Source organism: Ursus arctos, unplaced genomic scaffold (genome assembly GCF_023065955.2).
Source record: "Ursus arctos isolate Adak ecotype North America unplaced genomic scaffold, UrsArc2.0 scaffold_17, whole genome shotgun sequence".
Classification (NCBI taxonomy): Eukaryota; Metazoa; Chordata; class Mammalia; order Carnivora; family Ursidae; genus Ursus; species Ursus arctos.
The window spans coordinates 494,490-521,843 of NW_026622841.1; the positions used below are offsets into that span (position 1 = coordinate 494,490).

The 27,354-nt window shown below is 55.3% G+C and overlaps 1 protein-coding gene across 3 annotated transcripts in view; it reads right to left on the bottom strand.

Moving 5' to 3' along the window:
- The window catches only part of CTDP1 (CTD phosphatase subunit 1), a 54,954-nt gene that overhangs the window by 22,016 nt on the left and 5,584 nt on the right, over positions 1–27,354 (bottom strand). For all 3 annotated transcript variants that reach the window (XM_026496515.4, XM_026496517.4, XM_057313316.1), the window contains exons 2-10: positions 21,133–21,216; positions 20,414–20,507; positions 18,557–18,685; positions 16,227–16,377; positions 13,875–13,965; positions 11,921–12,087; positions 10,047–11,033; positions 8,250–8,391; positions 7,411–7,614 (exon numbers count right to left, since the gene is read on the bottom strand). In XM_026496515.4, coding sequence (XP_026352300.3) covers positions 7,411–7,614; positions 8,250–8,391; positions 10,047–11,033; positions 11,921–12,087; positions 13,875–13,965; positions 16,227–16,377; positions 18,557–18,685; positions 20,414–20,507; positions 21,133–21,216 — 2,049 coding nt within the window. The remainder of the gene's footprint in view (positions 1–7,410; positions 7,615–8,249; positions 8,392–10,046; positions 11,034–11,920; positions 12,088–13,874; positions 13,966–16,226; positions 16,378–18,556; positions 18,686–20,413; positions 20,508–21,132; positions 21,217–27,354) is intronic.

Consider the following 27,354-nt stretch of genomic DNA (forward strand, 5'->3'; position numbering starts at 1 on the left):
GGGCCCATCCCAGGCTGGGCACGGGAAGTTTCTCCCAGCGCCTTCCGCGCACATCCGTCTCCATGTTGGACCCGAAGCACACACACTCGCGTGTCACGACCTCGAGATGAGGGGCTCTCGTGGCTGGCGGGTCCTCCCTGAGTGGCTGTTTCTAGCGGCTGCTCGCTGGAGTCACAACCTGCACAAGGACGCCTCTGGCCCCACGGCCACCGCCAGCCACAGGCTCCCTCCCTGAGACACTGATGCTGACGCAATAAAACTCATGATTCTGAGGAACAACGGGGGTGCCACGTCCAAACCCCGCAGGTGAAGAGACCCAGCCGTGCTGGCAGCTGCGCACCCTCTCACGGACGTGAGACTTCCCACCGACGCACATAAAGCACTGCCACACCGCACTGCCCTCTGCTCCCTCCAACGTCAGAGCTCACGCGCGGCCTCGCCCGCGCTGCCCACACGACCGTGTCTGCGCAGGGCTCTGCCTTCGCACCAGGGTAGTGCCACTCCACTGACTGGGGCCCGGACACAGGAAAACAGCCACGTATCTTAAGAACAAGTATGTTACAGTCTCCCTTCAGAAGAGTGGTTTCAGTTTTAACCAAAACCTGAAACGTGTGGACGGGTAAGCCCCGAGGGGCCGCTGGTCCTCAGGGCATGCGGGCCAGCTAAGCCGCATCAGCGGGCTCCGGCACGCCCCGGTGTGCCCACCTCCCGGGCGCTGGCCCTCGAAAAGGTGCGATTCTCTTCATCTCACAGGACACTGAATCGGCCACCACATTAAGGGCCCCCGAGTCTTCCTGTACCAACGACACACTACACCAGAGGCAGCAGAATTTCGTCCTGTGTTTCCACCAAAGGGCAGCTCCCAGCAGGTGGGCACAGAGGCAGAGGGCCAAGCATCGTCCTTGGCCAGAGAGCCACAAAAACGCAAACAAGCCACTCTTTTCCTTACACTTCTCACCCGTTTGTCAAATAGGTATTTGTTAAAAGCACGATACCGTGTTAACACGTAACGGCTTACTGTTACTGCGCAACGTGTGAATGAGTATCTCCCAGACCGCTCAGTTCCCACGTCTGACACGGTCAGCTCTGGGGACGAAGCCCCAGGACACAGAGCTCCCTGTTCCCGACACCATGCTGCTCACACAGCTCCCCCAAATGGGACCACAAATGCAAGAGGAAATAAATCACAAAGGGATGCATTGTCTATTCTGAATTGCAAGCTGACCTCCAGTCCCAGGCAGGCAGGTGGGCCTCTGCCACCATCCTGGGAGCTCAAGCCGAGACCCAGGCCTCCAGGGGAACACAGAGGACAGACGGAGGAGGAGGGCCGGGGCGGGCGACGTGAAACACCAACAGGCAGACACAAAGCCCCAAGAGCAGACTGTTCTCTGCAGGAGAAGCTCAGAGAGAGGCCACCACATAGGACAGGAAAGGCTGAGACAGGCACTGCTCCACCGTGGACCACCGCCACAAGCTATGGCCCCTGCCAGTAGTCTCCAGGACCCTTCCTCCCAGCCGGCCTGTAACGAGCACCCCATAACCGTGCAGCGTCTGTGGAGACCATGGCAGGCAGGCCCTGGGACAAGCACCCCACCCTGCAGTTAATGAGGCCCCCAGTCCAGGCTGGGAGGTGTCAGAGTCAGGTTCACCTTCACCCACCGGAGCCCCCATGGCCTGGCAGCAGCGATGACCCCCATGCAGGTGCCAATGGAGGCCAGTGCACACGGTTTGAATAAGGTCCCGACGCTCACAACGTGATGTGAAGCCGTCCAGGCTTCAGTGGAAAATCACTCATCCAACCAAGACCGAGGCAGGTCTCAAGCTGAATGAGCGTCAACTCTTAAGATGGCAGTGGTGACAGAGCTACCTGACACGGAGGTCAGCGCATCGCGGTAAAAGTGCCTCCACAGGGGGGGCGCCTGGGTGGCACAGCGGTTAAGCGTCTGCCTTCGGCTCAGGGCGTGATCCCGGCGTTATGGGATCGAGCCCCACATCAGGCTCCTCCACTATGAGCCTGCTTCTTCCTCTCCCACTCCCCCTGCTTGTGTTCCCTCTCTCGCTGGCTGTCTCTATCTCTGTCAAATAAATAAATGAAATCTTAAAAAAAAAAAAAAGTGCCTCCACAGGAATTACAGGCACACGAAAGTACGTGAGAAAAACCCTGCAAAGCAGTAAATATGTGGAGAAGGGCCGAGCAGAAGCATCAGGACAGAAACCACAGAATCAGTGAGGCTGAACCACTCAGTCTGAACAAAAGGGAAGAAGAGATTGTTCAGAACACATGAGAGGACGATGGACCCAATATTCGCATCCCTGATCCCAGGAGGAGGAGAAACACGGTAGAGCTGGGAAAATCCTCAAAGAATCAGGGCTGGAAATGTCCCAATTCTGGCGAAAGACATTAAACTTTCTGATTCAAAAAGTTGAGTGAATCTAAAAAGGATAAACCCCCAAATCCACATTTGGACACATCCTCATCAAACTTATTATTCAAGACGAGGAAAAAAGGCTTGAAAACAGCGAGAGAAATCTAATTCAAACGATGGGCCAAAGAAGAAAAACCACGTGACAGCACTACAGCTAAAGCACTTGAAAAATTTAACACCCATTCAGGATAAAAACTCACAGAAAATTGGGAAGGGGGGGGGGGAACTCCCGCAACTTGGTGAAGAGCATCTACAGAAGACCTAGAGCCAACATCATACTTAAAGGTGAAAAATGGAATGTTTTCACTTGAAGATCAAGAAAAGGTGAAAAGGTCTGCTGGTAAGGGGAGAGGTGGGAACCCAGAACTGACCGGGATGATGTACCCCCGCACCTGACGCACGGGCACCAGAGCGACGGACCTGGAAGACGCTTTTTCAGCTAACAGTGCAGAAGCAGCACCGAACCCCAACCGAAAATCTCACACCTTGTGCAGAAACTCGAATGGAACATGCCCTTAAAGATAAAACGTAAAAGCTGTGGAACTTTTAGGATAAAACGTAAGAGAAAACCTTTAGGATCTAGGACCACACAAAGAGTTCACAGACTTGACACCAAACTCGTGATGCATGAAAAGGAAACAGATAAACAGAACTGGGTTCATTAAAATGGGACACTTTGGCTTCTCCTGACTGTCAAGAAGATGAACAGCTACAGAGTAGAAGAAATTACCGTCCAGCCACACCGTTCACAAAAGAATACGACCTAAAATACCTAAGTAGTGGTCGAAATCAACAGTCACACAACCACCCAGTTGGAAAACGCATGAAGACACAAGACGCTGCACAGAGGGGGATGCGCATCCCGCGGGGCCGAACGCCTGTCGGAGTGGCTACTGTCAGGAACGGTGTCTACCCCAAACGCAGCGGGGCACGGAGAGGGGACTGCACCGCTGGTGGGAGAGACGGTGCTGCTCCTCCAGAGAAACCCCCCCCCCTTGCACCCAGCGCACCAGGTTCACCCCGGGCGTCAGTCCCGCAGAAGCGGACGCAGACACAGAGCTTCGGAGCAGCCCTTGTGCGGGGCCCACGGCAGGACCCAGCCAGGTGTCGGCCTCAGCAGGAGGCCGCTCGGCGGGGGGGCAGAGCACTTGTGAGCACAACAGTGCAGCTGGCCCAGGCCGAGCGGGGGCCAGAAACGCGCGAGAGCCTGTGTGCATGGCCCTCCTGGACTGATGGGGAGGGGGCGGGTGAGTGGACACTGGGGGGCCCCAGGGTGGTGGCGGTTTTGTGTCACCCGACATCCTGGCCGTGAGACTGGGCTGCAGGTTTGCAAGACGCTACTGCGGGCAAACCGGGGGAAGGGCACACGGGATCCCTCTCTTCTTACACCTGCCCGTGGGTGTACAGTGACCTCAAAATAAAATTTTTAATTAAACCACAAATGTTCACAACTAACAGCACATAACAGTGATGGGTAAAAAAAAAAAAAGAATTCAGAATTTTGGACTCTGTCCTCGTGGGGAAGTTTAGACTGACCACATGGTGAGCCACTGTGGTCCTCTGTGGTCCTGGCTGCTCCACCCCCACCCCACCCTCCGGACCAGGATTCCTGCCTTCGGGGTCACTGCCTAGGGAAGCCCTTTGACCCTGCCTTGGGCGAGGTGGACGGAACCTGGCAACACACAAGCAACAGCAGGAGAGGCCCAACGGGCTCCGACCCTGAGTCCCCAGTGAGCCAGCACCCCGGCCCAGAACCAAAACCATCAAAGCAAGGAGGACAGACACTCACAGTTCTCCAGGCCTCCACCAGACAAGCACACAGAACAGTGTCCGTGCCCACGGCCCCAGGTGCCTTGTCACAATGGGGTCCACTCAGGGTTCCAGGTTCACAATGGGGCTGAGCCACCACTCCCGGGGTTCTCGTTCCCGCAGCCCTCGACACACAGGGAAACCTCGGGCAGCAGGAGCACAGGGACCAGAGCCTCGATGGGACGGCTGGTGCAGGCCTCACAGCCCGTGATTCCAAAGGGCGGGGCAGCGTGGACACCTTGCATCTGTGAGGGCTCCCGGTGCAAACGGAGGCACCTTGTAGGTGCCTAGGTAGCTGCGCGAGGACAGGGGCATTAAGGACACAGGCGTGTGTGTGGGTACAACGCGAAATCAAATAAACGGGGAGCTCTAGCTCTACACGGAAAGGACGCCCTTACTCTATGTCGCAATCGCGTGGGCTCTCTCCCTCTACACAGCACCTGTGAGAGCGTGACCGGGCCCTGCCTGGTCCTCTTGCCTCCGAGTTCTGGACTGCCGTCAAGATAGGGGTCACCCTTCTTGTAGAAATGGGTCATTTCATTCATTAGTTTTACAACGTATAGTGTCTTACACACAGGTAAGGAGAGAGACAGGGTTACTACAGTCAAGGTGACAGGCTCCCATAACACACTCAGGTGACTAAGGTGAGTTCACCAACGGTGCTAACATCCGTCTGCGCACCTACGCAGGCTGGCAATAATTCAGTCAGTACTGTGGTAGGAATCCCACTTCCAAGCTCAAGAAAGAGAAGAATCTCCTCAGAGGCACCTCCAGATAAACTACCACACGCTGTGTGTCTTCCTCCAAGACGACGAGGCTGGACGGTTTGTTTTTCCGTCCTCTCAGACTGAAGTGCCGCTGTTCACAGAAATTACACACATTTCAGGACAAATAGGTGGTTAGCTGTTGCCTGATTATTAGTGTTCTATGTAAAAAAGCAGCACGCAACTGTATTCGAGTTCGGCTTACCATCTGCAAGTGTTTTCAGACAACACTTAATTACTTCTTCTCCCACACCTCGGAAATTCCTGGCCTACTGCCACTTACTGTGAGCCTGAACCGTCCCCAAACCATCTCTGAGCCCAACTTCTAAACATTCCAGACATTTGTTCTTTATGCTTAAGAGAATTAACTCAAAGGGTTCGTGATCTAATTTCCAACAATATGAAAAGCAGATTCTAAAAGCCAGGAATTGCTCACGTACGCGTCAGTAGAGCATGGACTTTGCGACGTCGGTATCAGTGTTAGCAGTTAATGGCACAAGATATACACTTTCACACTGTGCGTATACAACAGAGATTTTCTCCAGTTTTTGGTTTTGTTTGTTTAGTTCTTTGTTTTTAAGTAATCTCTACACTCAACGCGGAACTCGAATTCACAACCCTGAGATGAAGAGTCCTGACAACGATGGGCCTATCTCATTTTCTGTCATTCAGCTTGTGCCACAAGTCATGGGCTCCGAGCATTTGTTTCTCCCTGGTCTGGGGCAATCTGCAGAGACTAAGTCCCCACACTGACCTGCCCCAACTGCCCTGGCTCCTTCCCATTCTTCTCTGCTGCTTCCAGTATGCATGGTTTCTACAGACTGTCTTCCAATTAACTTTGGATTGGTACTCTGCAGTTCTGGAACGTGTTTCTGTTTTCTGTGTGGGCTACAGGTCTCTGCTGACATTCGCCCCTTTCCCCTGTTCTGCCTGTCCTGCTTCATCGAGCACAGCAACACCGTTACTTGAAAGGCTTTGTCCCAGGTCCCAGCTGTGTCGACGGCTTCAACCCCAAGCTCGGTCCCCAGAGCCCACGTGATTGGCTTCGCGCCACACAAGCGGAGCCATGTGCCTCCCAACCACAGCTTTTCTGCTTGTTCATCTTTGGCAGGAGGATGAGTCCAATAAAAGACGTGCCATGTGCCACAGCCACACTCCAGGGGCACACTCCCAAGGGGAGCGCCGGTCGAGGGGGTGCGGAACCATCCACACCCCTCGAGCAGAAGGAGTGCACTCAGTCCCGGGCCCTGGTGGTCAGCACGCAGATCACCCCTTGTAAGCGGCTCACGGCTGACTGCATTAAGTCACGCGGTCCCGCCCAGCTCTCCACCCTGGGAGCATCTAGTCACACCTGCCTCCACCTGGACCGCACCTCAGGTGCTGGGGTGCAGCGAGGCTCCCTCACACTGCCCTGGCCTAAAAGAGCCCCGAGAAGCCAGCTGTCCACCCCCGACAGCTCTGGAGCCGTGCGTTCCTCCTGCGGCCATGCTGGCCTCCCGCCGGGGCCAGACTCCCTCTGACGGCCTCTGGCAGGCACTTTGTCAGAACCGCCTCTAGAATCTCCACTAACCGTGACCTTGTCTCTACCCCAGACCTCACGGGAGTGGCTCCCATGACCTGCGCCCACACAGCCAGGTCCAACACCTCGCTCCTCAGAGCCGGGAGAGCAGCATGTCCCCCAGGGCCTCTGAGGCAGCTCCCTGCCATCGTGCACACCCGTGGGTTCCCTTCAAATGCAGGGACCTTGACACTGGGGCGAGCTTACCATCTTAGAGAATGTTTCAGCGATAAAAGTGAACATTCACGACATACAGAACAACGTAGCGGACACAGAATGTACCCGAAATGAATGTCTACACGTCTTCAGAGCTCAGAAGAGAGAAGGCAGAACTGACCAGCGAGGGCTCTCTTCCTTACATTCCTGTTTACAAGCAGTCACTGCTGCCCCCTCCCTCAGTCTGATCTGGACAAGAAGTGGGATGGGACGCCAGGGGAGGCCCAGAACTGGCTCCTCCTCTGGCCCTTCCACCCCACAGAAGGGACGGACCAGAGGGCACTGGCACGGAGGATCTCCTGCTGGGGGGATGTGGGCCGACATCAGGGTACAGGTCTGGTCTGCAGATGGAACAGCTTGTCGGAGACAGCACTGGGCAAACGGGAGAGCGTGTCAGGCATGCGCAACACATCTCCTAGACTAGACCTTGGTCCTATCTGTTCCGCTGTCGGGACCAGGACGGGAAAGAACATGCAAGAGGGCTGACGCCTAGTGGGTAAGCCCAGCCCCAGCTCAGGATGGAGTAAACCCCCAACTTCCTGTCCCGCCAGCACCGCTTCCGATCAGCTCTGAGCGTGGCAGTCCAAGGCGCTCAGAGGCACCCTGTTGCTGCATGACAGCTCCCAGGCGCATGTACCTGAAGGAGGAGTGCTCCGTGTGGACCGCCAGGGAGCCAGGGGGCCCGGGGCCCACAGCAGCTTTCCGGATGAGCTTGCCCGTGTTGGCGTCATAGATGCGAACTTCCGGCCCAAGCTGGGCCCTGGGATGGACGGGCGTCGGGTGGAACAGGGCGGTCGGAAGTGCACCCTGCCTGTCAGGAAAGGCTGCTGGGCCATCCTCCCTGTGGGACCAGAACAAGGGCTGTGAGAAAGTGCTCAAACAGGCTCAGGCCCAGCTGCAGCTGAAGGCCGATGCAGAGGAAGATGCAGAGTGTGTGCCCGTGTCCTGCTTGGAGCCTCTGCTGGAATCCGAGACCGCTGTCCCTCTGACGCCTATCTCAGAACTTCACCCCTAAACACAACAGCTGAAGTCTGACAAACGACAGGAAACAGTTTCTCAAGCCGTTTCCAACAAAACAGACCATCCCCCCCACAAACACGCGGAACCACCTTGACCCACCAGGCTCCCATCTGCCCCTCACTGTGGTCACTGTCGCCCTGGCCACCGGCACTCCATGAAGCCTCAGCATTGTTCTTGATGCTGCCCCCAGGCCAGGGAGGAAGCGCAGGCAAGCCAAGCCTCCCTGCGGGCGTTGCAGGGAGAAAAAGCAACTGACTTTTTGAGACGGTGATGGCGTTTTAGACAGTCTGCACTCTGCAGGGCTGGCGGTGCCGGTGGGGAGGGCCTGGCCTTGCTGGTTGGGGGACCACAGGGACCACAGGGACGGAAGCACGCGGCCGGGCTGAATGCTCCAGGCTGCGGCATCCTCTGGCCGGGCCCGTGCTGAGTGGGAGGCAGTGTGGGCGTGGCGCTCACCTCTGTGCTCTGCCGTAGTCGTCCCTGAGTGGGAAGAGCTGCTCCTCTACCCGGTCCCAGCGCTCCAGGCAGCTCCATAGCCAGTCCGGGTTGACCACATGCAGCTGCCCGCACTCCTGGGCCTGGCGCACCTTCTCCGTGCCTGTAGGGAAACCAGCTCAGTCAGTTCAGCCTAGGCTGCAGGCGCATGGGAGCCTCGAATCACTCAGCTGGGCTCTGAACCCTGCCTGGCACCATCTTTGTGTCTGAAATCTGAGACTTTGCTGTCCAACCACTGCTGCCTGCCCCCGGCCTGCCCCACAAAACGGGGACCTGCTGTGGGGTCTCACTGGACCCGTTGGCAGGCCAGCGGGGAAGGCAGGGATATGACAGACCCCACCATACCAGCCAAGAGGCGCCCGTCCATTTCTGTGGGAAGTTTCCCACTGCCTCTGTGACCTGCAGCCAATTGCCAGAGAGCTCTTCCCCAAGACCATGGGCTCGGAATTGGCAAAGGCCCCACCACTGCTGTGGGCTCAGAGCCCCACCTAGCCCTCTCCACCAAGGTCACCCTGTTACCGCACCCAGTGCAGCCTGCTGAAGAGCAACGGCCACAGTGGCTGTGGTATCAGCAGGCCAAGTGGATGGGAGCGAAATGTGTGTATGTCCCTGACGTGCACATGTCTGTGTCTTTGTAAAGACTCGTCAACAGTTGGCGAGGACACCTGTCCCGCCCACTGCAGGCTTGGGCCGCACTGTGCTATGACCATGCGGGCAGAGGCCAAGCCAGCTACAGGCACTTCCGCCACCACGCATCTCTGAGTTAACAAGCAGTGACTTTGGGATCGGGGAGAGGGGAGGACAAGGGGGCTGGGCACCCAGGCAGGAGTGAGCCACGGGCAGAGCGCGAGCCCGGTGTCTCCTTCCCCATGCCTCTGGGCTCACTGCACGTGTGGAATGCCTGAGGGCTGCAACAAGCCTGCCCCCACCTCTCAGTTAGGATCTTCCCACATCTCACACCAGGACGTGTCACACATGGGCATAGGGCTCAGCCCCAGGGGGCAAGATGGCCTCACGCGGAGGCAGTGACCTGGAAACCCTGGCTCAGCAGGTGCAGGTGTGGGAGGAGCAGTGCCCAGAGTGGCCAGGGACAGTCTTTGTTCAGAAAACACTACACCGTCGCTTGTGAAGACCACTTAAATAAAAAATCATTGGTTTTGTTTTTTTGTTTTTGTTTTTTTAGCAACCATGTGTGTTTCTTTCTCATTTGCCCATTACTGAGGGTCTGTTTTCTTGGCTGAAATCCCTGGAGTCTATCTGAGGGGGATGTTCCTACAGTGACTTTCCCAACCTCAATCCCTCAGGACGGACGTGGTTCCAGCTGGAACCCTCACGCTCAGCTGCCCGCTCCCCACTGAACTGTGCGAGCTGTTCACCATGTAACTGGGCTCCATCATGTGCAACCCATGCCCCCTTCTCCACCCGACCTGCGTGCGCCCCCCACTCCAGGCGGCGGAGCCTGACGACGTGGAACACGCAACGGTGGCGGGCCAGGAAACACGAGGTGCCGTGCCCACGCTATGGAACGCCTGTGGACAGCACGCACCCACACAGGCAGACACAACATATAATCATCAGCAGACGCGTACAAGGCAATGATTCAGGACAAGGCTTCTGAAAGCTGGCAGAGAACAAGCAGCCGTGCCCTTTCAGAGTGACCGTGTACCCTGCCCCAGGAGCACCACGGGGCTCTTCTGTGTCCCCCTCCACAGGCAGGATGGCGGGAGGCAGGAGGGGGGCTGGCACGGGTGCACTCACCTGCCCTCGCCGCAATCAGGTGGGTGGCCCTGTCAGGGTTGTCGGGGTCCAGCACCAGCTGCGTGAGGATCTTGGCTCCAAGGGCCGTGGCGTGGTAATGCTCCCGCGTCTTCTCGATCGGGAAGTTTGTCGGGTGCAAACCACTAAATATTATGGCGACATCTGCCAGCACTCTGCTCTTGAGCTCCGGGACAATCTTCCGTATGTCGGGGGCTTCCTGGCTGTCCCCGCGGAGGTACCGGTCGTACTTGGCATAGTAGTCAGAGTGCACTCGGGCAAGGATCTCCTCCAGGTAGACCAGGTGGTCGTCCTCGTCCCCGTCTTCCTCCTCCTCCTCCTCCTCCACGCTCTGGTCCAGGGACTCGCCTGCCGTGATGCCCGACTGCTCGCTGTTCTGCGACTCAGTCTCGGCCTCCTTCCTATCAGCAGAGCTACCGCCCAGCCCGCAGAGGCCGTCCCGCTCGCCCTCCTCCTGCACATCCGGATGTACACCCGGGGCAGACTCTCCGCATGGACTCACTCCTGCAGGCCTCTCCCCTCCTAAGCCAGGGGGGCCACCCCGCTGGGCCACTTTCCCTGCATCTCGTGCTCCCTGAGGCCTTTCCAGGCTCCTCCTCTCCCCACTTTCACCATCGGAGGACGACTGGCCATCTGACTCGCTGTCACTGGAAAGTTCAAAGTCCAGGTCACCGCCTGCTGTGCCCTGAGCGGACCGCTTTTCCGGCAATGTCCGATCGTGCTGCTGTGCACATGCTGGGGCGCCCTTGCCATCAGCCAAGGGGCCACGGGCGGTGGGCCGGCTGCCTCTCTCCTCCTCCTGCCCAGGCAGGGGCCAGTCTCCCCGTGGAGAAGCGCCCCCGTTGAGCTCCCTCGTGGGCTTCCCAAGGCCATTACTTTGCTCGACCCCAGAAACCTGCCGTCCTTCCTCGGTCTCCCGGACGGATGGAGCTTGTTCTGGGATGTCGGCACCTTTCGGAGACTGATTTACTACACGTGTGCACAAAAGAAAAGGTGACCGTTATTTACTGTCCAACTGAAAGCTCTTGTTAAAGCGACGGCAGCATACCCACCCCCCCCCCACCCCCCGCGTCTGGCTCTAACCGTGCTCTAGACCTGGGCTCGGCAAACTCAGGCCGTAAAGGCAAATTTTTAGGCGTCCGGTCACAGATGGTCACTTTGTCTTGGTTTTCACAAAGGATTAGAGATGGACAGAATACTCAAGGCTTCCACGCTTTGGGTGGATGGCCCACGGGCGGCCTCCCAGCCCCACCTTGGCTGCACCGCGCAGGGTGTCGCCCCCAGGCCCTGCTTCCCCTGGCCTGGGCCTCCAGCTGTTAGTGACTGCAGCAGTCCCTGCAGGCCTCAAAACCGTGTTTACAAATTAAAGATCCTAGACACACTTCACACCAAAACTTCGCATCTTCTTCAGATAGATTCTGGTTTCACGCTTGCCTGACGAGTTAAGCCGTGTGGCTCCCTGCAGGCTCTGGGCCCGGGCACAGCGCCAACCACCACCAAGCTGGAGCTGCTACGGCCCACAGCTTGCTCTTTCCAAGGGTTGCGACGGCCAAACTCCCGCCGTCTTGCTTGCCGTTTAAGAGAAAACAGGATGACAGGCAGGATTCAGACACAATGAATTAAGCAAATTTTTAAATCTTCATTCAACTGGGAAAATGTTTAGGTTAGCACCATTAAAAAAAAAACAAAACACCAAAGTGGAAACTAAACATCACACTTTTCATTCTTATAAATAAACACAACCAGTTCTGTGAGGGCTGAAACAAGAAGAAACAAACTTTACAAAGCAGCCACAAGAAAGGCTCCAGGAAGCATGTGTCAACTACTCCTTTGCCGCCCAGAAGGTCCTCACCCACCTTTCCTTCTCGCCTGCGACTCCCGAGACCCAGCGGGCGCGTTGATGTCCCCTATGCCCTGGAAGTAGACGTATTTCTTCACGGTGATCAGATTGGGAGCAAACTTCCAGACATCTTCTCGGTCATCAATAATGCAAACCATCGAGTCTCCACAGGGAAAGAGATTTCTAAAAATAAAAACGTACCAGAACTAGCACACTTTACCAAAAATAATCAATTAAAAGTCACAACAATCTTTTATGGATAGCCAGCAGATCACAGATTAGTCAGAAACAGATGAAAATCACACCGCAAGGCTTTAGACTAGCATAGCTTGGCTCTCTCCACTGTGTCTGATACTCCTCACGGGGCTGCAGCAGAGTCATGTTTGGGGGCCGTGTCCCCGTCCTGGGAAGCTGACACGCAAACCGCCACACGTCAGCATGTCAGTCTGCAGGTGCCTGCTCCTCCGCAAAGGGCCTTCCAGGTGAAGGCAGGAGGACACGCCCGTGTATCCCAGCCCTCCGAAATAAACGACGGTTTCCTGCAGTGTACCTGTGTGGTCTCTCTTCAAGTCCAAAAGTACTACTAGTATGTACAGGGTCAACAGACGTGTTAGCAAGGCTTAGCCACCTGACAGATGTAGACACACTCTGCTACCCTCACATGGTCTTGTGAAATTCTATTTCCGTCCACAATTCTGGGACTCAGACTTGTAGCATTCAAAATTCAAAGTGGATTTTGTCTTGGATCTGGAAATAAACTCGGGAGGACTGCCTGCCACTGCTCAGTCCTGTAGCAGCTAATGGCTACAAATACCCAGGCAATATGTTCATGTGCCCAGAATTACTGTTATTTCCTGAGTCTGTTTCCCACGTGTAAAACAGAAAGCAGCTAAAATAACTTACATAGTCCGTGCTTTCCGGCACATTTAACACCAGATGAGGGAGATAAAAACTAGGGAAAGAGTCCCCACTGCCTGTTACCTACACGAGCCACGTGCCAGTTACCTGTGCCCACTGGGGAGCACGCGGCTCCCCTCCAGCGTTGTTCCTGTGGGTAGCTTCCCCTGAATCCGTCACTGACAACACCTCTCCCTTTCCTTTGTCTTCATCAGTGTGCTCACTCTGACACTAACTAGCACATGCGAGGTCGGTTTCTGAAGCAGGGACGTTCAGTTTCTCCTCTTGGTTCCTATGGCCTCGAGTAGGTCCCTATGTGTGTGGACACCCTAAATCTGAAACACAATGCTGCACGAGGACGGCCAACTCCAGCGGAAGGAGGCCGCAGTGTTACTGCCCAAATATCCTCGGGAACCAAAATGCGTGAGAACAAGTTATAGCTGATACGGTATTGCGTGGGAACGAGTGTGTGTGTGTGTGTGTGTGTGGGGGGGTGGTTACTACCTTTCTGGGTAGAAGTAGGGAAATTCCTTGTACAGAGCGAACATGTGCAAGAGCCTTTGGACTGGGGGTGGGAGGGCCCCACCGTCAAAGCACAGAGGGCAGGACGGCACGGCACACGGTGATAGAAGGGAATGCAACCAGGAGCAGATGGGACTGTGACTCTGGATCTGGGAACGATCTAATAGGATTAACAGCAGGCAAGCTCCTAAGGAAACAGAATGGTGAGACACCAACTCGACCTTCTTTCAAGCTGTCCTGTGCTCACGGGAGCTCTGGGTCCCTTTGCTCGTCACCTCCCATTCCCCCCTGCCCCAGCCCTGCTCTCACTCCCCCTCCCCAGACCCTAGACCCTGGGGCTCTGGTCTGCATGCCCCGGGAGCCCACCAGGGAGCCCACCAGAGCCTGTAGCTGGGGGAGGAAGAAGCCTGGCTAGAAGACAGCAGGGTATCTAAGTGCTGTGAAAATAAAGCTGGAAACGGGGAGAATAAACACAAAATTACTGGTGGGACATGCTTTCCACTGGACACTGCACAGTGAGCCTCCTCGATGAACACAGCCAGGCTACATACCTGAGGTTCCCTGTTTTAGAAAACGGGTCAATACATTCATCCCTCGATAATATTCGATGAGAAAAAAGCTTCTTCTCGGGGTCTAAAAAGCCTTTGAAAAGAAGACAAAACAAAGGTCAGACATGTGACTGGCTGACGTCCTCGTCTGTGTATGGTGAGGGCCCTGCTGTTTACGGCATCAGGACACTAAGCATCATACCCTAGAACCAAACGCTCTCATCTCTCTTGCAGGACTGTGATTCACTTACGGCTCCTTTTAATGTGTTTAAGGGCATCTGTTCATTAACCCTCCGCTGAATTTTAACATGACCTGGAATTTGGCTGAGAACAGAAGATAAAGAATAAACAAAGCTCAGCATTACTCCCCCGGGGAGCGCAGAGCCTGCAAGGGCCACAAACATGTGACCACGTATTTCTACCCACCACGCTATGCATACATGAGGGGCCGGGACCAAACATTCTAGTTTCACCACCACGTGCAGCTTCCTTGTGCCTTCGGCTGTTGGCAAAGCAAAGCGGTGAACAAGGCGCCCGGCAGCCTCTCCCACTTACTCCGCCAAGTTTGCCATGTTCTCTGGAGACCTTTTTCGGGCACGTCCCATCAGCGCTGTCAACAGACTCGGCAGCCCATCTCGGCAGCCCACTGCTGCTGGCCAGCACGCAGAGCAGGCCGGCCTCCCGTCTGCCTCCCCAGCAGGACCCCGAGACCACACGTCTGCCTCATACACCGTCAGAGACTAGGCGCCCCAGCGCTCTGCTGTCTGCGTGCACAGGGCCTGCCACACAGCAGGGAAGGGGCCGACACCTCCAGCTGTTGCCATCTGTGGGATCCCCACACCATCAGCACTTACCAACACAGAGCACTCACTTCGACAAACAATGCTACAAACACACGTTCTTACTGAATAAAGAACACGCACGTCCTCTACAGACACTCGGCCCCTAACCCTGAAGCTGACTCACAGAATTATTAGACTCTACAATCAAACACATGAAAAGCATCCCAAGCTCTTAATCGTTCCAACAAAATAGGTCTTTCCTAATTATACTAAAAATGTATGTCCTGTGAAAATGATAACTTTCAAAATTAAAAGTTGACAGGATGAGGAAGCTACAGAAACTGTGGTTGTTAAAAACTATGGCCAGACCTCCGGCTGCCCTCTGTCAACAATCAAATCCACCCGAGGCCAAGCTCAACTCCCCCAACCCCAGGCCTTTCCGTGCCAGAGACCCGCCCTCTGAAGGCCCGACCACCTCAAGGCTGTGCACGGCACGCGCGTCCCATCAGCCATGGGCTTCCTCCCAAGTCCTCTTGTGTGCGTGACGCCGTTGCCAATGCTGGAGGCGGCCATCCGACAGCAGTGGGTCCCTCGGCCTGGGGCAAAGGGTACTTCCTGTTAATGTCTCTGCTTGTGTTGGGATGTGGCAATTCTAAGGTACAAAGCAGAGCCTGACACAGGAACAAGGCAGACTGCCCTAGCCCCTGGGAATGTCCTCTCAGCCTCCAGGGGCACCCCCACCCACCCCCAGGCCCTTCTACCTAAATCAGTATTATCTTCGCTACTCCTCTGTGGGCCCTGCTGATGGAGATCTGGAGAGAAGTCACAGCTCCGGAGCCGAAGGCCCAAGTCATCCTGTGGCCAGGAGGCAAAGCCCGAAGGGGGCACCTGAGGACCTGATTACTCTTTCGGCTTGGGGTGCTGTCAGTCAGTGGTATGTGGGTTCCATGGAGTGGGGACACCAGGTGGCCACACAACAAAGGCAAACACAAGATGATGGAACTTCAACACATGGCTGCCGTGCTCAGGATGAAAATTACAAAGGTGCTACGTGTTCAAGGGGGGTTCAAAAGTCAATTCTCCTTCAACAAAGACCAAGACCAAGACCAACCAGCAAACACATTTCAACTTGGAAGTTTGGCCACCCTGGAATGAACACAAAGGTGCTGTGGTCACTCTAATGCAAGTGCTGATGTCCACGGACAGCCAGGCTGCCTATGCTCCAAGCGTCAGGTACAGACAGACCCCAGCAACGTGGCTCCGGGGGGATTTCCAAACCAATTAATACAACAACTTCACGTACGCTCACATGAAGACGTTTCCACTTTCCACCTACTTGCAGTTCTAAGCCACTTTCAAACTGGCCTGCAATGCGCCCCTGCCCAGAGTGGGAGCGGCCCATGCATTTGGGGAAGCAACAGCCAGCTCTGAGATGCAATCGAGTCTAGGAAAGCTGGATTTCCCCCTCCATCTTTAAGGGTGTCACTGAAAGTAAGAGGTAAAGCAAACCCGCTGTGGACAACGTTCAGCAGCGCTGACGAAGGACGGGGCGAGCGAGGCCCGAGCCACCCACCTGCGATGGTGTGGGCGTACAGCCGGCTCCCGAACGTGAACACGTGCAGCTCGTACAGCCTGGCGATCTTCTCCAGGAACTCCCTGCAGTGGGGACGCACACGGGTGTGCAGCATTGGCTCGCCCCGGCCCAGCTGGAAGTGAAAGATGCCCTGGAGAACACACACACCTGGTGAGAAGGCAGGGGCCACCCGACGGCACCTCCAGACCGCGCACCCGCAACACCCACCCATGGTTACCATGGAAGGGACTGTGCCTCCTTAGCTGCTAAAAGACAGCTGAGGGAACCACCCCGTTACCACGGGTTTCAGTGATGTCACCAGGTCCTCACACTACTTTGTCGTGGTCTTTTTCTGATAAGGGATAAAGCAAGTGTCCCTGAGCGATGACGTGCGTGTCTGGTTCCTCAAACATGAACCTCTGCTGAGTAGCTGAGCCACAGCTGGTCACCCAGAGCAGGTCTCCGGCGACCCACCGACAGCGTCCTCCTGAGGCAGTGACGGGAGTAAACCACTAACGTAGTCCGGCTCCCTGACTCTTTCCACAAGCAGGTTTATTAATTTACACATACAGCACAAAAGCGGACATGGTATTCCAAACCCCCTTCAGTAGACACGTAAAATTAGTGATGCCAACCTGCTGACGTGATTCATATACAAACTTTCCTAAGGAAGCTAAACTTTGATCCTTTTAATCCTGTTTATCATTAATTTCCTCAGTAAAAATATGCTGAACTGAAGAAAAAACCAAAAAGGTAAGTGACCCAGGTCCTCAGTAACTTCTTACCACCTCTAGACTCGTCAAACCGCTCAGGACGCAGCTGTCCTGTGGGAACATGTGGAAGTGTGGACTTCTAGAATCATGGTCCCCTACTCCACAGGGGTAGTGGCAATGTCCTTAAAAACACAAGTTTGCATCTCCAAAGTTCAGAACTCAACACATCTTCCTGGATGCTGCCGGCAGGTGGGTGCACACCAGAGTGCCGGCAGGGGCAGAGGCAAGAATGGAACCCACTGCGGCCAGCCGTAGCTGACGCCTGTCCACGCGGAAGGGAGGAGGCCTTCAGCTCCTAGATCACACAAGCTGAGGAACAGGCATGCCGCAACGAGTTCAGACTTTTATGAAATGAATTAAAAGTGCCAACTTCAAAGGCACAACAAAACCCCCAGCCATCTGGGGCAACACACACACAGGCACATGCACATGCCTGCGGCAAGTGCTTCCCTACACCAAGTCCTCCAACTCTTTACAACACCCGTGAAGCAGAGTAGTTGTTATGAAAGAAACAACCTCAAAGGACTTCCTAGCACCTCACGTCACACACAAATACACACCCACACGAGATCTCACCACACACAGAAACGGCTAAGACAGCGACACGGCACACACTCTGTCACAGGAGGTGGGACTGAACCCGAGTGAGAAGAAATCCACTGCTGACCACAGCTATGAGGACAGCCCTGCACTGGCAGCAGCGTGCGGTAAGGAAGAAAAACCCCACCGCCTACAGGACTGATGGAGATGGTCTACACGGACGCCGGTACCACCACCTTTGTTTGCGAAGCCAAACCCCGATGACACGCAGCTGTCACTGCATGCTGTGACCAAACCTCTCCTTCCCTGCATCCCCGGCTGCTGGCCTAGCCTCCGCACTTCTGTCAGAGGCCTCCCCGCGGGGCTCAGCCACAACATGGAACCGCTATCTGCAGATGCTGGTGACCTGACATCTGACACGGTCTATGTATCGACTGCCCAACAACAAAGAATTCTAAAGGATGATTATTTCCATGTTGGTGAGGCCTCATTTGTTAATGACAGTATAAGCTGGTCCCAGCCTTCTGTGACAGGCATTAGTAAATGCCTTCTAAAGCAGGCAGAAGAAAGTCAACTTCTCAGGGTCCATTCCAAGGAAAAGAGGTGGCATGTGGGAACAGTTTTGATGTGGACCGAAATAGGGTTCCATCCTTGACCCTTTACTTTTCTCTGAAAAATTAATTTCCCTGGAGAATCCCAGCCTTTATCTGCAGTCTCTCGAGTACAGACCCAGGACCCACCTGTACCCCCACCCTCAATACTTGAGATATTCCTGGAGGTATCTAACATCAGCTCGTCTCTACCAAGACGGTTCCTCCTCCTTTGCTGCCCACCCACTGCCCGACCCCAGGCCTCCGCCCTCCCAACAAACACGGTCACACGGGGACCGAGTGAACCAGTTGGCGGCAGTGCGCTCCGGTGCCCCCCCCGCAAGGCCCAGGCCAGGGACATGACCCCAGCAGCACAGGCCTTGGGCTCCCGCGCCCCCCAGCCTGCCCGGCCCCGAGAAGCGCTCACTTTGTTTGACATCTGCTGGCAGTGCTGTTCTGTCGTGTGGATCAGCGTCTGGTCCAAGTCCACCATGAGCACCAGCTTTCTGTTTCGGTGCAGCCGCTGCTGGTCCTCCCTTCCCAGCTTCTCAGCTTGCTGAGGTTAAAGTACAAAGGAGAATCATGAAGTAGGTATATCTGGATCCAAAACCAACTGCACTTTTGTCAGGAGAACAAAAGGAAGTGGAGAGGCGTTCTTCGCTGCTCTCGGCACCACCGCGCGGGCAGCCCCTGTGCGCTAACACAACACCTCAGGCCACAAGGCCTGCCCTGGGGGGCCTCCGAACCACTTCCGTTTGGTCCTGTGGCTGATGATGACACGAGGATTTCTGATTGTAATTCTGTAACTTAACGTGTTAACCAATGAAAAAGGAGGTGAAAAGAAAGCAGCCGTGTCCGTCGAGTTTGGTAGAATGCCATGAGCTGCAGAATGACGGGAGGAGGCAGGAGAGCTGAGGTGGGGGAAGGGCCAATTGTGGAGCAACAGGCAGGTGGCAGGGGAGTGGCGGTGCTGTCTCCGCCTCCTGGCACGCTCAGGGACACCGATTCACCTCAGGAGAGACCCAGGGGGTCCTGGAGATGGCGCGGCACACTGTGGCCTATGGGGCCAGTGAGGGACTCTCCTCTGGGAAGGGGCCCTGGCCAGCAACCTGTGTTTCGGGGTGCACATAGCTTCTGCCTCCTCCGTTCAGTTCCTGTTGCTACAGACAAGCTCCTGGTCCCACACAGATCAGCCACGAGAATGCTACGTCAGTCTGGAAGGGGCTACAGACACAGGCCAGCTGTAATTCCGTCATGGCAGGAACAATGCGGGACACTTTCTTCTCTTTTTATCCCCCAACTTCCCAGGTCTGTCTCTGTCTCCGTCTCTGTCTCTCTTACTCGCTCATATACTCTTCTGTATTTCCATTTGTTCAAAGTTCAATAATTCAGGAAAATCAGAATCCTCTATCTGGCATTTTGTCTTTCCCACGAAAAAACAAAAGCTGGTATATATCATTCAAAAGCACAAACCTGATAGAATTATAACACTGAGAAACGTCTCACCTACTTACCTACGAAAATGGGCAGCTCTGAAGCTGCCTCACAGGAAGATGAGAGCCCAGCTTCCATATCACTGGTGGGAGGCTCCGTCCTGGTGCCCCGCCCCCCCCATGAAAAAAGGTGTCAGGACGCCTCTGACCAACACTGCCCATGAGACTCTTGAAATGCGTGAGAAGTGAAGACAGTTCTGAGCATACACACCTGCTGGCTCTTGGGTGCTTAGGCTCCGCCCCACGAGGGCGGCCCTGCGTGCTTTTCCAAGAGGACTCGCACGATAAGTGTCCTTCTCTTCCCTCCCCAGCCCCGTCCCCTGCACCTGCTCTGCCAGCGGCAAGTGCCTCTCAAACCCGACACTTGTCACCACCCCTGCTCCCGGCCCTACCATCTTCTGCACATGGCAGTGTGCACGATGCCTTCCCCTCATCCCCACTCCTCCAGCTGCCAGTGGCTTCCCGCCTTCCCATCTGTCAGCCTCCTGCTCTGTGCCAGGGGGACCACAGGAGCCACAGCACCCCAGAGAGCTCCCGACTCAGGGGCCGTGGGGCTGGTACCTCCCTCGGAGGCAGAACCCTTCGGGAAAGAAAGAAACGTGCACAGCCTTCCACACCGCAGGCAGACAGCGCGGGCCACACAGACCACCCGTCTCCCCAGTGGCTGTCTCAGAAGCCATCAATGACAGGCCTGGTACTTTCCCCAGCCGCCCTGTGCACAGTAAGAGAGGCCCACAGAGGCTCCTCAGGAAACGTTCTCACACTTGGCCTCTGCCAGAGTCAGGCCTTACCTCGGAGCTCACCATCAGCTCTGGGACGCTGTGCACCATCGACACCGTGGCTGTGGACAGAGGCACCTGCTGCTGCCCGTTCTTATTCTGCAGCCTGCAGGCAGAAGGCACACTGACATGAACACCTGGAACTGGTCAGCTGGCCACAGAATGCACACGGGACTGCGAGGGTAAGACTCGAGTCTACACCTCGGTGATGGTCAAGCTAGCTTAGTGCCCCGCTTCACTCTGCTGACAGCTCCTGAAAGGTCGCCTGATGGCTGAGAGCAGGCAGGGGAGTTCTCACCAAGAGCTCACAAAGATCTCCCAGAAATGAACTGAGACGGCCACACTGAAACAGGGAAACACAGGACAGTCTGTGCTGCTCTGCCCATCCCATGAGGGTGACCGCCTGCTGCTGGTGGTAAAGGAGCCCAGGGAGCGAGGTGGGGGATCTGGGAGCCGTGAGGCGCAGGCCGACCACGGATGCAGTTTGCTCGGCGGTTAAGGAGAAAGCAAACCCACTACCCCTGGGTGAGCATCAGACACACTCCAGTGCTTTCCAATCTTATGGAAATAAAACCAGAGAGGATGCCTCCCTGGGAGACGGACCTGAGTCGCCAGATAAGGAGGGTGCCTGCCATCTGCTGTCGGACGTGGATGCCCCTTTGAATCAGTAGGTCACCCCATCTCAAACGCCCAGAGGCACCGCCTTCCACCCACGAGCTGCCAGTACTTACTGGGTTAGGTCTTGGCCACACTCAGCACACAAGCCTTTCATGACAACCGGGTGGCTACATCCTTCCAACCGCACCAGAACCGCTCTAGAAAGAGATGAAAATGGTCCCAAATCAGGAAGGGGAGAAGAACAATCCCTTGGTTTAGCACATGACCGCAGGGGGTACAGAGACCCTGAGGTCTGGTACCGCTTCTCCCGGGGACTTCCACCGAACTCCCGGCAGGTGGCACCCCCCAGACCCCTGCAGGGCTCCGCCTCCCTGGCTGTGAAGCAGAGGGGGCTTCTCACGCAGGGGTCTCTCTCGTATAAACACAACACAGCCACATACGCCACAGCTGGAAGAACCACGTAAGCCCTGTCAGGAGAGGAGGCTCGGGAGAATACAAAGACTTGGGTTACAGCAAGAGTCACACTCTTACACTTCTGGTAATAATTCATAAACACGAAAGCTTATGTGAATACAGCAAAGAGCAACCTGGTATGATACTGCCAAAGAAATGCAGTCTCGTGTGGATCATTCCCAGTCTACAGAGCAGCTAGCACTCAATGACCTTTTTCTGATGGCACTACTATTGTATTTCTGGTTCTCACCAACACAGAAGCGGCAGTTTCCTTTGTGCGCTAGTATCAAGTCCTGGTCGGAAGCAGGGTAAGTGGCATCCACACCTAAGGGCTGGTGGTCAGAGCACCACCACCAAGTCAGAGCTCTGGGGGCCCAATAACTCAGTACCACGGGAGTCTGCTGATCCCACGGAGCCTCACCTAGAGCCGGGGCACCCGGGCACCTGTCAGGCCAGCATCTGTGAAGGGGGGCCTTTCTGGGTGCTTCCTCACCAAGGCCACAGACCATAGAGACACTGTGAGGTCTGTGAGTCGGCCCACCAGTGAGTGCCACACACTTCTTCCTCACCCATGCTGCCCCAGAGCTTCTGGGCCACAAAGGACTTTCATGGGCTCACACAGGTACCATACGGGTACCCGGTACCAGGGGCGGGACCCCCTCTTCCCCAACCAAGCACTCGGTGCCCCGACGACTGGGCCCAGGGCTTGCTGCCCGTGTCTCCACAGCCCAGCAGCATGCTCGACCCCAAACCATGCTGCTGGCATTCTTCAGGGAGGTGTCCTCCCATCTTTTGCACCATTTAAACCTCTACCTAGAATCTGCCCGTCTCCCCAGTCTTCAACCAAGCCACCCCTGCAGTGGACCACAGTGCTCCTCAGAAACCTTCCCTGTCTGTATGGCAGCTGCTCAAAGATTTCTTCTTGCTCCAGGTTCCTGCTCACCTGACACTGGGGATCTATGTGCCAAGAGCATCCCTGCTGTGTCCCCCCCGCCCCCTGCTTGCTGTCCACCTCCTCCAGCACCCAGCATTTCTTTAACCTTCCACCACCAGCTTCTGTGCCGCTGGTGTCGGAGCTGGCAGTCGGGTCTGGCTCTGGGACCACGGCCCAGCTGGCTCTCTCCACTTGACTGGCTCTGTAGCACTTTGCCCAACCAAGCCCAGTCCCCCAAGATGCCCACATGAGAGCCCCCTCACCCTCCTTTCTGACCCCACACCACCCCCTCCGAGCAAGCTGCCGGAGTCCAGGACTCCCGAACCACGGCCCTCACGGCAGGCACCTCCGAGTCAGCCCTCATTCGGACATGAGAGACACACCCGCCCATGGAGCTGTCCATAGGGCAGCCCACCTTGCAAACCACCTGCAATTCGGACTCCATTCTGCCGGGGCCCCTGCCTTGCCCGTCCTGGTCTCCCGCATGCAGGAGGGGAAGTAACAGGCCCAGGAAGGCGACTGAGAGGATAGGCACAGGGCCGGCAAGAGGACTGACTTGCACTTTCCCAAAAGTCAAAGGTGCCTATCAACTGTTGGCTCATGGGTTTTTGAAGGGTTTGTCAGGCCTTCCGGAACCTGGCAAAAATCTGCTGTTTGGCCCCTGGAATGCTGGGGTAGGTTTTATGAGAAACAGAGTGAACTGGTTCATTCACCAGTCTTCAGGGTTTACCAATGCTGATGTTGCTTGCATTTTGATGACAGGTTCTGGGGACCTACTCCTGCATGAGAACGCGCAGGCCGCACAGGCACCGGGACGGAAGGGTTCTGGTCTCAGGCGCAGCGTGACCTGGTGCCCAGGCCTGCAGACGCTGCCTGTCCTCCGCGCCCACACCAGACAGATGTGAAACGTACAGGACAGTCTGCACCTATTGCTTTTACTCATTTCTATACTAGAACATGACTTGTGGAATATTTTTCCAGGAAAACCAAAATACGGGCTAGAAGCATTTCATCAATCTCTCCTGAAACGTTAACCTGAAGATGCACCTGGTGCCTCTCGCTCAACCAATAGACAGGTCGAAACACTCTGTGCGCTACGTACTTCCATTCCGTAATCAGCCTTTTCATTTTCTGAACCGTGTTTTTCGAAGATAAGGTTTTAAATTTTGATCGAGTTCCATTTATCAGATGTTCTGTGTCCTTAAGAAATCTTTGTCTTACCCAGGTCACCAAGATTCAAGGGGAATCCTTAGGGGGTGGGGCAACTAATTCTAGAGGATTAACTATCCTTCAGCAGAAGGAAGCTTCTAGAACAGGCCCCCACAGGCTGACCGGAAGCAGGTGTGGGATTGGGGGACAAGGCCACGCCACACAGGTGAGGGGCACCAGGCTTCAGATCCCCTCAGCTAAGAGCACACTCAAAGCGGCAGATTGGAGACCAACGGATCTGGAACCCGCAGGTGGTGCTGGGAAGGCAGCCAGGGGTGGGATGAGCAGACAAGCTCTAAATGCACCAGGGCACGCAGGAGATGTCGGGAGAAGTGTGAACCAAGAGACACAGGAGTGCCGTGGATACTCACGGATGTTCCTGAACGCACCTGCCAGGGACCAGGTACAGAAAGGACCAGTAAGTCCGCCTGGAGAACAGAGTGAGGGGAGCACAGGCGCCACCAGCCGCCACACAGCTGAACGCATGCCTGATGTGGACAGGGACAGGGCTGCGACACAGGTCTGATGGGCTGTGCATCCCAGGCCAGGGCATCACCGTCTCCCAGAAAACAGACGGCAGGCCTTTGGAGAACCCCAACAGTTAAGACATAGGCAGAAAAAAGAATGTCAATTAAACAAAACAAAACAAAACCAAACCACTGCTCACAAACGCTGAGGAGCCAGCGTCCCAACAGAGGCTAGGGAGTGAATGTTTTGAGAAAGAAAGGAGTGTCAGAGGTAGGAGCCCCAGGAAAGACCAGACAGGGTGAAAATCCCACTGAGACAAAGATGTCCACACCTTGACTGGGGGTAGTTTCTAAGGCACACGTTTTTGTCAAAACTTACCAAACTCTGCAGTTAAAATGCACACCCTGTCCTGGCCGACTACCGACTAATGAGGCCAACGCACCAGACCTGGTGAGGAAGGGCTGCTGGTGAGCCTTCCAGAGGGCTCTGTGGGAAAGCATCACAGCAAGGCCCAGAGGAGCATGGGGACGGGGCCGGCCCCTGGGCTACAACTCAGTCCTGCTCCCCCAGCACCATCCAGTCACCAGGGGGCTTCCAGGGTCACCCATGCAGGGCAGCCCAGGCTAAGGTAGGCGTGCCATTCACGGTGACAGCTAGTGTCATGAGAGCCTGCCTTGTCACCCTGCAGGCCCCTGGGACCTCACTGTGCCACTCCACGGCCACTGGGACCCACGTACTTGGCCCATGACACGCTCCCAAGTGCTGCTGGAAGTCCCCTCAATAGAGGAGCTCCCTCTGCTCAGACCAGCCTGCTACTCACCACCTCTGCCTCATGCTTCTGTCTGAACCCAAGCCCAGAGCCACACTTCCTCCTGGAAGTCCTCTCAGCTCCCACTGCTCTGGGTGACACGCACGACACCCTCCACCGGGCTGTAACTCCAAGGTCCAGCAGACAGACTCCCTGACACAGCAGGGAGGCACCAGCAGGCAAGCAGGAGGCAGGTGGCGGTGGAAGGGTACAGAGGTGGGGCACACAGGCTAAGCAGTCTGCAAGTCTTGGCAATGCGGCCTGAATATGTACCTTCTCTAGAGTCTTTCACCTACAGGTTATGGTAAAGGTCATGGAATTTTCTGGGCTGGGGTCAAAGGCTTTTGCCTTTCGTGTCCCACAGAGCAGATCGGGGCTCCCCAGGGGAAACTGGGCCGCGTCTGGAGGCACTGCTGGCTGTCACAATGAGGGGGCAGCTATCGGCATCTCCAGGCTGGGGCTGAGGGTGCATAGGGTACCCTTGCAAGCCCCAGTGCGGATAATACATGGACGGGTGTCAGCTTGTAAACCCGTCCTGGTGGACTACGCAGAGCTGTGTGCACTAGCAATCCCTGTCCCCAAGAGGAGGGCGGTCAGTGACAGCCGCGGAGCAGGCACAGGGGGGCCCAGCTCTCAAAAGGTTCTTGGGACAAGTCCAATCACCCCAAGGCCTGAAGAGAGTATTTCATGTTGACAGCGACTATCACACGAGACGAGTACCACACAAAGCTTCTGTAAGGACCCCTTCTGTGGTGATTGTAAGAGACACGGATCACTCACACGTTAACTTCACCTCTCATAAACTGCCTTCATTTCAAAACTGGACGTCCACTCTCCTTGATGTGTGAGTCACCCACAGTGTTAAAAGTTCAAAACCCCACATTTGTAAACATTAACAGAGGATCTACTAAATTTAAACACAAGGTCTTCATCTGAATTCAGCCTGACAGGGCATGTCACGTTTCACCTAATGTGGCGGTGGGCTCAGCACTGGTGGGTGAGTCCACGCAGGAAGAGCGTGGGGAGAGGAGGTGGTACGCAGGTCATCAAATGCAAAACAAAATGTCACGCAATTTTCTCAGAATACTCAAGTCAGAAGACACCATGTGCTACAGTCTAGCAAATGGGGCCCCAAACCAAGCAGCATCCCCCTAGAAACCCACCGCATCATAAACCCATCCGTGCAGGACGCTACGGCCACACCTGCCAGGCTAGGGAAGAAAGTGTTTAAAAATACAACACCATCTTCACTCACAGGGGAGGAGCCCTAGGTCTTCACAGAGATGTTTCTGACAAATGCTGACCAAAGACAAAGTAAAAGATGCTATGTGCTGCCGCTGAGCCACCCCGGCCTGAAAGGTTTCTGGAATTTCTGTGGCCTGGGGCTCAGAGCAGCACACTGGACTGGACCAGACCACACAGGACATGCAGCACATGACAGTTCGTGACTAACCCTCAAAAGACTCAGAATGAACTGTTTGTCCCCCCGCCACCCCTCCCACCCAGCCAGACGGATACACACATATGGCCCACAGTACAGCATCTCGAAAAAATCCAGTCTAAATTAAAAGGAGGATAAAAAGACTTCATTCTGTGTCTGAATTAAAAGATCATTCAGAACGGTCTTACAGGGTCAGAGCGCAGTACGACATTATCAGTGGACTACTTCCTCTGCATCTTTGCCTGGGCCAAAAGAATTCCCAAAAAAGTGAAGGAATGACCAAGAGAGAAGGAAAGAGTATTTTAAAAAAGTAACAGTAATGTCCTTTTCCAGTATAAGATGATTTCATCTTTGCAGATACTAATGCAGGCGATGAAAGGCAGGGAGTGATCCCAGTGTTTCTACCCTCAACCCAACAAACAGCCACCAGCACCGCACCCTGAGGGGAGTGGCACACTGTGACCTCTAGAGAGAAAACACTTCGGCCAAGGAGACCAGCCCCAGAACGTCAAGTCAGTCACCAATAAATGTTAACTTTCCTGGTTTGTCCTTGAAAAAAATCCATAGGAAAATCATGAAATGCAATTTCTGAAGAAGTTACTTTCCCCCAAATACACAAATACCGAACTCTCTTGAATCTTTTGTATGCATCAGCTTTCCTGTCTGCTCTGACGGGAAGGCCGGAGGGCATGGGGTGTATCAGGAAGAGCAGAGGGTGAGGAAGCTGGGTTAAAAGTTGGGTCTGACCCTTCCCGTCTCCTTGCAGATTGGGAGAGCTCAAGGACCTCCTCCAAGCTCTACACACACAGCTTAGTATACAAGTGCACTGGGGAAAGGTATATGGTGTGCCCAATCTTGGTTCCTAAATGTCACTCTCCATTAAAAGGAGGCAGGACTTCTTGGAGAAACGGGTGATCCCATCACTGAGGAGCAGGAGCCTCAACACCATTTGCGTCAGAAAACACAACCATGCTCTCAGACCGAGGGGTCAGCTCGAGGGGCTCCCACCAGCCAAACCTGGG